Source organism: Bombus fervidus, chromosome 7, assembly GCF_041682495.2.
Source record: "Bombus fervidus isolate BK054 chromosome 7, iyBomFerv1, whole genome shotgun sequence".
Classification (NCBI taxonomy): domain Eukaryota; kingdom Metazoa; phylum Arthropoda; class Insecta; order Hymenoptera; family Apidae; genus Bombus; species Bombus fervidus.
The window spans coordinates 13,998,438-14,013,023 of NC_091523.1; the positions used below are offsets into that span (position 1 = coordinate 13,998,438).

The following is a 14,586-nucleotide window of genomic DNA, read 5'->3' on the forward strand; positions in this document are numbered from 1 at the left end:
TAAGTGTTGTAAATAAGCAACAAATTAAGAAGTAATACGCAAACTGTTTTTGTCATTAGTGGAATGACAGGAATAATTATCAGAACGAAACATAATAATATCAAGAAAGTACATCCCTTTATCCGCGGCGGATCATAACCGTGACACGGCTCTTTCTACCCGGGTAATCTGTCACAGTTCGTTCCCTCGCATCGTTCAATTTCTTCGGCTCCCGTCAGATGGCGACTTTCGTTTCGCGGTGCCCGATGGAGAACGGATATGCGAGAGTTGTGCGCGTTCCTGACGTGCAGTCGATCCGAGAACTCGAAACCTGTCGCGAACACAAGCCGACCTTTGACTCCACTTTCCATGAACTTTCGTGATTCATTCAGTGTCGAAGAGCTCGTGACAGGTCCTGTCAACAACGCAGTACTGGACCGTTCCCACTTTCATCCCACCTGTAAGTGGTATTCTTCGTGTTTCGTATCGCTTTCCGGCCCTCGACACTTCCGTTTTTTCGAACTTCACGCGCAACTCTCTTCAACTTGTTACCGTAATATTTATTTCATTCCATGCATGAAAATAAATAATAAAACGGGCGTTTTTTTTCAGGTTTACTGTTATATCGTGGTAAAAGTAGTAGTTCACATGTTGTCTGTAAGAATCGCGCCGTTTCGCGGGCCCGATTGAATGTATCGTTTTACAGAATTTCGCACGACAGGCATAAATTAAAGAAGACGCTGACCGGTGAATAATCGCGACGATCGTAAAGCGTTATTGCCCTGATTCACTTTTTTATTCTGCGTTTAACGAGTTCCATTGACTCGTTCAGCCAGAGGTACGCACTTTAAAAAAAATCTGCGTCTCCGCATAGAAGGCGCATTTCATTTACGATATCTTTTGCAAGAGACATCATATTCCAAACGGAAAACATTACGCAATCCAGTCAGGAAAATTCCTACGCTAATACGCTCTCCATTGTTTCTTCTCGTTTTATAAGATATTTTTCATGGAAAATAAAATTTATGACTTCCTTCCCTGTTGTTTCTAGAACGCTGATTATCAAACTCTCGGAACCTACAATCGGTTCTCTATGAAATTCTTCTAGTCTCATTTCGTGCAGAAAATTAGCAGCCCCGTCAAGGCTCTTAGAAATTTTGTCGCGATCTCTACGTTAGATAAGCAATGCTTCTACATCGTCTACAAGGATGGTAGAATTCATTCGTTGGACTCTGGTATCTCAATGATGTAAATCGTGGAATCAACTCGTGCAATTTCTATAAAATTTCTGTAAAAAAAAATTTCTTCTGAGAAGCAGTTTGTTAGGGAACAAGCGTTTTCGTGAAAAGGCAAAACACGCAGTTTCGTGCGTAAGCTTGTTACGTAAGGCAATCGAGATCATGCATTACATAATAATGATTATAAACGATTCTTATAATCATGCTAATGCGAATTGTCCAATGACACTATTCTCGTCGCACCTCCCCACGTTTCTCCTCCTAAGCGACTATATGAGAAATAATTTTCTCTAACCGAGTAGCGAACTGACACTGCCCCACGGTTACGCACAAATTGCCACCTGATGTTCATGGCACGCTATCTCAATTTGTTTATAGCCTAATTGCTTGATAATCGTGAGATTATCGCGTTTAAACATAATCTTCTTCGGTAATTGCTGTCTGACATCATTACGCTTCTGAAATTTAGTTTCGCAATCATTCTCATGAGGTTTGTAAACTACTGTTCTTATTATAGAATGAAAATCATTATGTGAAGCCAATTTAACGATGGTTGTCCCGATGATACACGCGCATCAACGTTGTTAACTACACGTTCAAAAGCCATCGTTGTTATTAATGATCCCCGATTAGAACAAGTTTCTAGATCAAGGACCGTAATCCTCTCCGCACTCGGGGATTAGAAACGTTAATTAAATGTCGCAGCAGACCGTTTCGATAATCCGCGCGATGTAATCGCGCCACCAAGGAAATCGATCGTGCGAACCGGCTGAACGTCGATTTCTCTTCCCATGTTCCTCTTCCCGGAACAATCGTCAGTGGATACTTTTCGTTCCTCCGCTGTTATCTTCCGCTTTCTTTCGCGCTCGTGGGAAATCTCTTCTCGCTTTAATCGCCTACTAGAAGCTTTCCACTTGTCATTTACCGTGGAAAACAATGGAGAAGGATCATTTCCGATTTCGATCGATTCGTTCGTTCGTTTTCTCATTACACACACGCGTGACATCTTATAGGTGATGTAAATGAAGATTTATATCTCTTAACAAGTTAAAAAATCTAAATACTCGTGGGAACGTAGATCTATTCTCTACTTTACGAGAGAGAAAAGTTTTAATCTTCCCCGTTCATATACATAAACCTACATTCGAGAAGCCGATCACGTTTTAGGTTGCGGAGGATTAGGGGATGTGAAACGACGATGGCGCCTATACGCGGTCCTTTGTTCGATCCTCCGCTATATCACGTGGGAGGACAAGCGTATACGCGGACGCATATCATCTCGCGATTAACAAGCGCATCGTAATAAATTAGGAATTACGACGCTGGTCTCTCAGTTTCTCCTTTCGCGTCCCGTAATTGACGCGCCGTCTTTTTCTTCAACGATCCCCTCGTTTCAAATAATTCGACAACTACTATCCTAATAGCGATTATACACAACGTGAAGTTTCGGTTAAACCATTACACGTTCTCATTGCGGTTTAAACATCTAACAATATACCATAACAGTAGGAAACCTGCGAAATAAACTCATCTGCGAATAAGAAAGCGTGGCGTATAGCGAATTGAAACGCCTCGATTTGGAAAAGCACGAATTGCCGTGGCTCGTAGCACGGAAAAACGCGAACCTCGCTGCAACGAGCATAGTGATCGCGATCGGCACTAACCTCGTTGCAGAAATTGCACGCACGAACAGAGATAGATCTGATGATAGAGCGATGTGTTGGAAACGCGACGCGCTCGTCGTTCCTTTCCTCGGTTACGTCACGTGGGAAGTGAGCCGCGTAGGACGCGTTAACGCGCGGCCGTCGTCGATGGCACGTATCATGTAAAGCGAGAAAGAGCGGCTCCCCATGCGAAAAAGGGAACGACAGATAAAGAGTCGTGCCGCGTTAACTTTTACGGTTTAAGCACCGTCCACACCGTTCACGTCGACGGGGCGACGAACGGGGAGGGTCATAGATGATCGCAAATTGTCCGCAATTGGCAGGAAGTCGTGGTAAGGGGGACCGTTCCTACGCCCCCTCGCACTCTCTTCGTTGTCCATTAGCCGCGGCGTTTGCGGGTCCATTTCGCTCGTACGAATTGATTTCAAGTACGAGATCAACCCCGCTCTTCGAGAATTATCGTCGAATCTCAATCGAATGCGTTATCTGCGGCAAATTTGCACGCTGTGATCTCGGAAGGATGACTTAACGGAACGATTTGTCAGGTTCGTACCTTTAATGACGCGATGCGTATGAACATGGGATTTTAATATCGAAAATGTCTGTCGAATCTCACGACTATGTTACTGCACCATCCTAACGATGTCTATAGTATTTTCGAACGATTATCCGACAGTCAGAAATTTATAATTTGGTCATCTTTCATCGTTTAATTCTTGGCTCCTTTAGATTTTTAAATCTTAAACGACCTTCCAGTAACATGCTATTTATTTATGAAAATTGTTCAATTGTTCATATCTACAGCGAACTCTTTTACGATGTTCGTTGTGAATTTCGTAGAGGAAGATTTCAAGATTTGCCATCTGTACTTATAATTTCGGAAGTTTGCAATTCTTCCTGCTTCGAAAAACGAGTTCCGTAACAGTTATTTCGTATACAGGTTACGAAGAATATTAGGATTTACCGCTGCAAACCTCGACCCAGCCCTGAACCCGTTTTTAATTCTCGTTTATTTAACGAGACAACCATTCGCAACAAACGGTACCGTGTATTGCACGACGAGTTCGCTTACGCGATAAGATGAATCAATATTATCCCATGCTGATAACGATATTCAAATGGAGGAGCGAGGAGTAGGGATTTTTCCGTTCTATGGAAACTATGCGAATAACGATAGGTGGCAGTCGTCCAAATCGAAACCATTGTAAACGCACAGTCAGGAGACCAAGATGCACATCGCCGGTGACAAGAAGACAAATCGAATCGACGATCGTGAAATTCATTCTCGCTGTGAACATAAATTACGCGTTCCATCTTCGACGCGCGTGGAACGCTCGGTAAACAATGCATCACAATTCTACACGCGCGAGAATTCCATTTTACCGCGTTATTCGCGCGATTTGACGCGTAGAAAACGGTGAACCGAGGGAAATTAATGTCACACTCGACCGTTTGAGATAAGCTGTGTCACGGTCCCCCTTTTTTTCGTGGTTCTTCGACTAACGCCTCACCTGTGCAAAGGAACGCAGTCGAACGCGTGCAGGTGAGAAATTCGCGTCGCAACGTTCGTACAGTTAAATCGTTTACCGTCACGCGTAGATAAATGCAACGTTTCTTGTGCTAGATTAGAGAGTTCGATAAATCGTCTGTACTATTCTCAACGGTATTAGCGTGTCGCACAATTGCATGAAAATGGCCGGTGAAACTCCGGTAAATCAGTGAAATCGGTCACTGCTAATTATCAGGGAAAAAATTAGTTTCTCGTTGTCGTTAATTAAAACAAAGTGTCAAGAGGAAAATCGCGACGCGGATCTTTTGTTTGTGTTCGAGGACGTGCGCTATTCGATCCATTACTTATACGTGCGCGCGACGAGCTATGTTTAATGGATGAAAAAAATGCGTCAAACATGCTGCTACTATGTTTCCGAGATCACAACTTTTGATACCATAACCGTGTTCAGTGAATCTTTTATGTGATTTTACAATTCTAACTTGCCTTTCCAAGGTATCTTTCGATGTCGCCATACAGATTTTTATTTGCATAGTTTTGCAAACGTAATAATCGAACGGCAAGCATCGGGTTCATGGCCCATAATCGATTTTTAACGACGGTTAATACGTCGAATGTTGCGAGAATCGATGGTGATCAACGCTAGACACCACGCGGACTATCGACGATCCATAAAAATCCGTCGAATTTGAAATTTGATTTTTTCTCTCCCACGAACAATATATTCTTTCTATCAGAAATTTTGTCGCACTTTGTTACGAGTTATTATCTGAATTGAATAACAGGCAAGAATCAATGAGTAACAATATCGAATATGTAATTACCATTGCGATACAATTCCGTTTCCTGTTGACAGTGATGAATATTCAGTGAAAATGTAAAGTACAATTAGAAAGACAGTATTATTATCGACGTAATTTGTGAATTGTCACAACGTATACGTCAATGGCAGCGAGAGTGTTAAATAATTTGTTTTCAAATTTTGAATTCTAAATTAGATTTCCAGTGATTTTGATTTAACCTGCTTCAAATCCTATGCCAATCAGATTTTGTAAAAACGTTTCGATATCATTGGTGTGAAAATATATCGTTCTATAAAACAAATGATATACAAACCATGGCATGCACGATTCTCCTAACAGCTAACGTATTAATTTGTGAGAGTAGAAATATCGTTTGATCATTTGCAAGCATTGGTTACGTATATCAATCACGCGACAGGAATCGAAAGGAAAACACGATCGCAGATTTCCGACGACCTTGAGCGTCTCGGTTGCTACTCAGTGGACGTTTGTAGGAAAGTGACGTCTTCGCGTGAGCATACCTTTCCATAGATGTTACCTCCACCACAAAGTGGACCCGCGCGATCGTGATCGGGATTGTGTATAGGTAAGAGGCCTGGTTGTCGGCAGGGTGTCCCGTTAGGGGACCTAGAAGGCCCAGAAGGGGCCACAGCCAATCGTATCAACCTGGTTCCGAACACACCGGAACGGATCCTCGTCCGATGAGGATCGCCTGACAACCGGTCAGGCTGGTCAGTCAACCGGTACGATCCATTAATTAATTCACGTGTGTTTTTCGTGTTGATAATTTATCTAAAATAATCCGGACTAGTATGCCGAAAAGTTGAAATCATCGTTGTGCGATAAGGATGAAAACTTTGACGGCGAAAGTTGATTGTAAGTTGATATATCCAATAGCGAAGATCTATTTGTTCTTTCCTTTCCTCGTATTCGAACCTTTCAAGCTGAAACTGCACGTTATACGAGCGTATCAAAAGGTATAAGGTGTTTAAATTTATAGCTAAACTGCCGATATTTATGCAATTTCATATTTTAATAAACAGAATTAAAGAAGACCGCAAATAAGAATCTTTCGAGTTGGTGAAATATTATAACAAGTAACCAATTTTGAATGTGGAATTTAAATAATAGTTACATTAGTATTCCTTATTCACTAAATATCATTCGATATTTTGAATACTTTGCATATTTTTCTATATTAAATTTCGAACGTATAAACATCCGCAGTCTATTTATAACTGTTACAATGATATATGAACAATTAACGTATTCTCTGTTTTAAAATCTATCTCGCATATTGAATTTCACCGATGAAGACGAATTTTTATACACGCGCCAACGCAACTATTACTGCACATCCTCGTTTTAATCAACATTGAAAGGATCAATTCATAATACATCGAGCATCAAGTCAGCAATAAACTAACATAAGTAGAACATAGGCATTAACCGTCAGGCTTCGCAAGGAATATGTAATCGTCGCCCGTGCTCGTAAAGCTTTATCTTCGCCTGCCATTCCTCTTCTTTTTCTCTTTCTTGTTGCTCGTCTCTGTTTCGTTGGTGGTAAACGCGTTTCCCGGTAATCCAAAACGATGCTCAGTTCCTGGCCGGACTCGAACCTCGTCGTTCGATCTTCCCGCGTCTTTCGTTTAAAACGTTTAGCCGGTCACGATCGAGCGTGGTTTGCGAATCGAGATCCCGATCGATCGTGACTCACGCGAGAGTAAACAGCGAAAGTTTGCTGAGCGCTGTTAACGACCAACAAATACGAATGCTAACGACCCGATCGATGCTAATACGTGCGTAGCCCAATTAAAATTCGCGGCGCGCCAACCAAAAGCTCGGACGTTCGATTTCGCGATTGTCTTTGCGGGTTCGTGTTTTCGAATCCTTGAAACAGGTGTCAGCGACGGTAAAAGTTGCTTCGGGACAATTCTCAGGTGAGAATCATCGCATTCCTCGTGTTTCTAGGAAACACTGCCAATCCCTTCGTCGCGAGGACTTTGCGAGGGATCGAAGCATGGGCCGCACAGGATACACGTGCATCAGGCACGTTTTCTGCTCCCTCAACGTTCTCATTTGGGTACGTAACACTTGCTGTCTTTGTTAATCCATCAAGTAGAAGTTACTTACATAAGTTGGTGCTTGTAACGTGTTTTCTCAAATAAAACTTGAACATAGTTTCATCAATACTTCGTGCGTCTAGTCAAAGTAATTCGCATACGACTCCGAGTAACTAGTGATTATTTGAATTATTACTTTAGCTTCGTGTGGATCGTTGATTCTATGAATCTAAATATTCTTGGAACGGAATTGTTATAGTTTCCTTTGAAATAATTTCTATTAAGAGGGATAGAGGAGTAATTTGTACTAATAAACCTCGATAATCGATGAGATTATCTTCAACGCTCGTTATATGTTTTGATTAAAAAACTTGGGAATTTATATGCACCAACCTGATACAAAGTAATAAATACGTAACATTCCATTCATAGTCTGATCGTCATCATCGGGATTTATTCAGATTTCATGGAACTATAATTACCGCATGCAACGTCCGATTCTATTCTATCGTCATCGTTCGTCACGCTCGTAAAAGCGTTCTCTGTTTTCGTTATACAGTTAAAAATAAATATTGTTCGCGATTCCGCTGACGAGACGGCTCGCGAAGCGAAAACAACGTCGTTCAAACACGTCCGTAAGCGTGTCACGTTCGCGAACCCAGAAACACGATCGACCAAGTTAATTTCCATTGCTATTCGTGCCGATGCTGCGCAACGTAGAGCAAAAGACCGCGAACAGAAACAGGAGGAACGGCCCACGCATGCGATTAAATCGATGCGCATTGTCATTCTCGGTGCATTCCAACGAACTCTGTCTCTGCTCTCGAATTTATTGTGCCACTTGAAATCGCTCGTCCCCGCCGCACGCCACTCTTAAATAGGACGTTGAACCGTGCTCTATGAGCTATGAACTTACTTACGGTACCCGAGAAGACGCTCGCAGACGCTTGTCCGACGAGGCTTTTCCTTGTAAATCTTTCAACTTGTGCATACCGGTCGTCGTACGTTTCTTCGTTACTATCAAGGTATTTGGATTTACACGGACGCACATCGGACATTTCTACGACAAAGAACGTCGTATAAATCGTATTACCTTCCCGAAGCTTAATGAACGAGATACTTTTAATAAATGGGAGATTTCAATTCGAAAACTTGCGCTCGAAATGAACAGGGGATCTTTAAATTTGTGCACACCGATCGCCGTACGTTTCTTCGTTACTGTCGAGGAACATTTGGATTTCCACAGACGCACATCGGACATTTCTACGACAAAGAACGTCGTAAAAATTGTAAGCTTAATGAACGAGATACTATTGATAAATAGGAGATTTCAATTCGAAAGCTTGCGCTCGAAATGAACTTGTGCACACCGATCGCCGTACGTTTCTTCGTTACTGTCGAGGTACATTTGGATTTACACAGACGTACATCGGACATTTCTACGACAAAGAACGTCGTAAAAATTGTAAGCTTAATGAACGAGATACTATTGATAAATAGGAGATTTTAATTCGAAAACTTGCGCTCGAAATGAACTTGTGCACATCGATCGCCGTACGTTTCTTCGTTACTGTCGAGGTACATTTGAATTTACACAGACGTACATCGGACATTTCTACGACAAAGAACGTCGTATAAATCGTATTACCTTCTCGAAGCTTAATGAACGAGATACTTTTAATAAATGGGAGATTTCAATTCGAAAACTTGCGCTCGAAATGAACAAGGGATCTTTCAACTTGTGCACACCGATCGCCGTACGTTTCTTCGTTACTGTCGAGGTACATTTGGATTTACACAGACGTACATCGGACATTTCTACGACAAAGAACGTCGTATAAATCGTATTACCTTCCCGAAGCTTAATGAACGAGATACTTTTAATAAATGGGAGATTTCAATTCGAAAACTTGCGCTCGAAATGAACAGGGGTACTTCGAGTAAGGTGGAATGTTTATACTTCTTAAAGTCAATAGATATTTACTGTATGATCTTACTTATGGGGCACTAATTTTTGTTAGTACTTTTAGCATGCTCGTGTTAGTTTGCGAAAAATTAGGACAATAAAAGATAGACGTACGTATCAATATTCCCGACTGTCGCTTGTGATATTTTGACGTATAGTACTTTATGTATCGTTCTTGATACACATTAATAATTTTATAAAAAAGTTCATAATCTAAGTCAGATAGTGAAATCTTATTGAATCTTATATCAGATATCCCAAGACAATTGACAACTGGTTGAGAATAAAGATTAAAGTATTGTTTCTAGTACGCAACAACGAGGCACGTCCCAATTGGCCTATATATCAGGTACACGCTATTTTCCTTAACGTCGTCGTCTCATCTTAAATTCTTGTACCGTCGTGTAGTCGAGAAGTACTAGGTTTCAATGTTCCACGGGCCTCATTACGTATCTCGTGTCCTTAATTGCACACTCGAACGATTCCAGGCGTCTGCGCTGAAATTGCGTCTGTAATTTCGCGCGGGCACGCAGTCGGTTTGCTAATCAGCAGTCGACGATCGAGACTCTGCACGGCCATTTCATCCACGAGAGATACTTAACGGTACTCGTTTCGTGGACGACGTAAATCGAGGGGAGTTTAATCGTTCGATCGACTGGACCGTTCGTCCATTGATTCCACGCGGCCACGATCCGCTGGCCGCGATGCTGTTCGCCGACGAACCGTGGCTGGGATATTGGGTCGGTCGAGCATCAGTCGATTTCGTCTCGATCCTGAGCAACGACGCGTAAGTTGCTTCGTTCGAACTAATTTAACTATATTGGATAATGCGACACGTTGTTACCACGCTGATGTTAATTTACGCCGGTTCCATATATCGCAGCGAGGACGAATATTCTGCCGACAACGTTTCTGTTTACCTATCTGGACTCTGGACTTGGCTCGATCTTAGTACACCCCCGTTCATAAGCGCAATAGTCTTCCACTTGCAAACTATTGAAGATAAAAATGATCACTTTTGCGATGCCAGGTTTCATTTATTCAAATAGAGATTCAAAAGATCGTTGGTTCGTTTTGGTACTTGAGGATGACACGAAGAATTCTATGGAGCTCCGTTCTTCTTATATTTGAAACTATCGGTGTCAATTTTCAAATGTCTCATATGGTACTTTGTGAGAAACCACATCTTTGTCACTTTCATTGGCTGTTTAGATTAAGATAATATTACTCCTGACAAGAACAGATATCTGCTACTAACGGACATTCTATTATTGCGTGATACACGTACAGTAGACTGTTTTGTCAGCATATTGGAACATTTACAATTTGCACTTAAACATAATGCTCTAAATGACAAAATACTGTATAAAATGTAGGCTGAACACAGCATTTGAAGGAATACAATTTCTATACCCCTAATGGTTCGAAATAACAATATCAATCTCAACAGAGACGCAGACTGTGAAAGCGCGAAAACACGTCTGATTCAGGATGATATTAGCTTTGAACCGCGTAGTAATAAAGCTGCCGCATCATTCATTCGAACAATACAGGCAGGTATAATGGGGTAGAGGTTTACAGATGGATATAATGGGACGGAGATTTACAGACGACGAGCTAAAATTGAGGCAGTTGAACAAAGGAACGGTAGAAATCGTAAATGACGGGTGGCCTCACTCCGTACAACGATGGCTTTAATCTCGCCTCGAGGGCAGTATAGGGAGGGTGAATCACTAAACCGTAACAATTTCCAAGGAAAGGTCAATACACCTTCTAATCTCGCTGTCACCGAATACGCGAGCTAGACATACGCTATACGTGTATATAGAAACTATGTTTCACCTGACCAGGATGGCAATTTCCCCTATGAGACAGTAACCACGAGACGGCCACCGGCACAAGGAAAGAAATACGCGTGTAAATCGAGCTGCGGCGTTTCAATTGCTGTCCACGATACACACCGATGTCTCGTCAGTGAAAAGAAACGTTGTTGGGTCGTCTGGTTGCATTAGAGTTTCATTAACGTTATAATACAAGACGAGCGTGCTTTCTCGTTGCCGACCCACTTTTTACTCGCGATTATGTATACCCGCTGAATAATCGAGATTCTCACCAAGCGTGAAAACCACGAACGTCGACATTCCTCCGTCGATCTTCCTTCTCTTCTACATAATTCATCGATTGCCGATTTCGAGAGCGACTACCAAGGTGTCAGAAACGACAGGATTGAAAGTTACACACAGCGGTTGTAGGTCGAACGAGCACGCATAGCTGGAACTTACATTCGACCTCGTGATTTAAGAGCTTTCGCAACAGCGTGCAACGTTCGTACGGAAGCACGCGCGATCAGATCGCCTGCATAATTGCGCGTCGAACCGTCAGAAGGAGGCCGCCCTGTCAACGATATTCTTTTCTTGATTCTTGCTTCGAGACATTTTTTTCTGAATTCAGAATGTACGCAGAATAATCGTCTAGAAAGTAATTATCTGCATATCCGTAAGATTCGCTGCATTTTTTTTATTGCATATAAAATCAACATAATTGCATCGAAGATCAATTTCAATACTCGTCAATGAGGATAACGACTAGCGATTTTGTAATCTTCGATCTGGGTCAAGATGGCCTTTTTTTGGCCACATTTTCCTATTTCTAGAGTCATATTAATTTTAAATTTATATAAAAATGTAAAGTCGACGAGGATGATCGACGTAGAAAGATGCGTGTCATGGTCGAGATCATCCAGGTCAGAATGTCGTTCTGATTCGTTTAACATTTTTTACAGTTATGCGCTTGTGGAATTTTGGGTGCAGGCCTGTGGCTACGATTGGCTTACTCCGGATACACGACCTTGGTGCCGCACTACAGTTTCGCGTCAGCTGACTCGTTGCTGTTGGCCGCTGGATGTGTGACCTTCGTCATCGCCTTCTTCGGATGCTGTGGTGCATGGTTTCAATCGAGATGCATGTTAATCACGGTTCGTAGCTTCTCATTCCTCGTCCGCTTTTCTACGGGTATCACCTTTGCTTTGATATTCATTCTCTAATTTTTCTCTCTTCGCAGTACTTTTTTTTGGTAATACTGATGTTCCTCGGTGAATCCATGTTGGGTACTCTGGCCTTCATCTTTAGAGAACATTTATCGAAGAGCTTGAAGGACGAGCTTCTTTTCGGTATTGAAAAACATTATAATCTGACCAGGGAACCTGGTACTCTTCCTGCTATATGGGACCATATACACACAGAGGTGAGAATAGCCAAGTATGTCTACCTTAACGCTAAAACAATCCACGATTAACGACTCGAGACTGCAACTATTTTAAATATTTATTATTCTCAAAGCCACATTTGCAAAAAGTATTGGCACGTACCAACGAAGCATTTCTTATCAGGTTCTATGCTTCACTTTCACAATATCAAATTTTTGTAGTCTCACGAAAGTATAAGCTAAATGATATGACATTTGAATGATATTTGAACTGAATTAATTAATATGTAAATGCTACGATAAATATAACAGCGTAGCAATACTTAATATGACCGGTGTACGTACCATTATTCCGTCAAACTATATAAACGATTTCTCTCAACTACATCGAATCTCACTAATTTTTTATTGATTTTCTGCGACAATTTCAGTTCCATTGCTGCGGTGTACGAGACTATACCGACTGGTTCCGGATCGACGCATGGCCGACGGAAGACCGCGTACCCGATTCCTGTTGCATACAGAGGGAACGATATTGCGGTCGTCTTGGTCCTGGGGAACGAAACAAGGAACATTGGTACCAAGAAGGTTGCGCAACAGCTATCCAAATGTGGCTAGTTACTAGGCTTCACGTGGTCGGAACCGTCGGTCTTGTCGTGGCTTTCCTTCAGCTATTCGGACAGGTGGCCAGCATGATCTTGTTCTGCACCGTCAGGCACAAGAGATCATCCCACACGTACAAGAGTTACGATACTGCGAACACCTAGAATTTCAGATGGATCTTGGACGAAACCAGTGTCTAAGATCCATCGAATCCAACCAATTATATATTACACGTCACATCCGCGATGATCACGATCTTCTTCGTGAAATGTCTGAAGAAGATTTCGATTGTCGCATGCGCTACTCCTCGAGCGAGATATGGATCCCTGTAAATTTCTTTCGTTGCCTTCGATGCTATTTCGTAATGCTAAGAGGCGAAAAAGACTCCTTTTCTATCGTAGAATTCGAGTAGGACCAGTGATCACTGCGAATCATCGCGACTCTGCGTAAGCGTTAAAGATCGTTACGAAGATCGTGAAATTTCTGCTAATTCGCGAAAGAGATAATAGGACGAGTTGATAAACGAGCACGGCTTCAAAGATGCACAAGATACGCCGTTACTTTGCTCGTTACATTCGATGAATGATTGCTTTTCCTAAAGGGCCAGCTTGACGAGTTTCTAACAAAATACCTTCGATTTATAGGAATAACGACGACATACTGTCGAGGACAGTTCGACAAGTGATTACTATCGCGACATCATTTTAATCGACTTTCGATCGTTAGAACGCTAGTATGTGAGAGAATTTTATATCGTAGAATGCGAATGTTTTATGTTACCTTGCATGCGAACTTGTTTATTTACTAGAGATAACGTTGATCGCACGCGGAGATTACCAAAATTACGTTTCGTACAACGAGGCTATGTTCGATGATTTTTTTGTCAATACTTTATTACCTTCTATTTGTTAAAAAGCTGCCTGTTTGTGCGAACGTGAGCATTATTTTTACTCGTTATCGTTTAAGATCGAATCGACGCACCCGTGGAACCTGCAATTTCTAAGATTTTCCTTTCGCTTAGCTTTAAATCCTCGGGTGTGTCGGTCGCACGTTTTTATCGTATACAACATCATCGCGTAGTTGATAATTTAACAGCACTTGAAGTCTAATATTTGTTTTAAAGAAGCGTGGTTTCGAGTGCAGCTTGTTACGATATCGCAAAAGTCGTTTACATTGCATCACGCTACAAGATGTTCGACACGAAGTTCGTTACGTTGTACGTACCTATATCGTTCGAATAATAAATAATATATTTATGCGACAATATTCTTCAGATATTTTTCGTAACCATCTTTCACGTTAGATACAACATGATTTTCTTGCTAGTTGATTTCAAGCACTGTGCTATCAATTACATTGCGGATCACACACTATCGTTTTCAATTTACTTGACTGCAAATATGTATAGATTTTATGCGAAATTTACAGCTGTAAACGCAAGTAGCTAAAAATATTCGCTGACGTATTTAGTAGGTGAAACAAACTTTTCAAGTCATTATGCGGATTCATAAAAATATGAATTTGCATAAATATCTACAGTTTATAGATATACATAT

General features: G+C 41.6%; 1 protein-coding gene across 3 annotated transcripts; it reads left to right on the plus strand.

Annotated features, from left to right (window-relative positions):
- The first annotated feature begins 271 nt into the window (after positions 1–271).
- Tsp5d (Tetraspanin 5D) lies at positions 272–14,294 on the plus strand. 3 transcript variants are annotated; one of them, XM_072006550.1, is made up of 5 exons: positions 272–439; positions 7,166–7,277; positions 12,006–12,197; positions 12,284–12,466; positions 12,859–14,294. In XM_072006550.1, the coding sequence occupies exons 2-5, from the start codon at positions 7,215–7,217 to the stop codon at positions 13,192–13,194; spliced, it is 774 nt and encodes a 257-aa protein (XP_071862651.1). In that variant the 5' UTR covers positions 272–439; positions 7,166–7,214; the 3' UTR covers positions 13,195–14,294. The 3 variants fall into 3 exon arrangements, with proteins under 3 accessions (XP_071862651.1, XP_071862650.1, XP_071862652.1); XM_072006549.1 differs by lacking the exon at positions 272–439 and adding an exon at positions 4,084–4,218; XM_072006551.1 differs by lacking the exon at positions 272–439 and adding an exon at positions 5,526–6,070.
- The last annotated feature ends 292 nt before the right edge of the window (positions 14,295–14,586 follow it).

Bases quoted from the DNA above. Each gene is read 5' to 3' on its own strand.
- Tsp5d (XM_072006550.1), top strand. From the start codon at position 7,215: ATGGGCCGCACAGGATACACGTGCATCAGGCACGTTTTCTGCTCCCTC. The intron at 7,278-12,005 runs GTACGTAACACT...CATTTTTTACAG, and splicing joins CCCTCAACGTTCTCATTTGG to TTATGCGCTTGTGGAATTTT. The intron at 12,198-12,283 runs GTTCGTAGCTTC...CTCTCTTCGCAG, and splicing joins CGAGATGCATGTTAATCACG to TACTTTTTTTTGGTAATACT.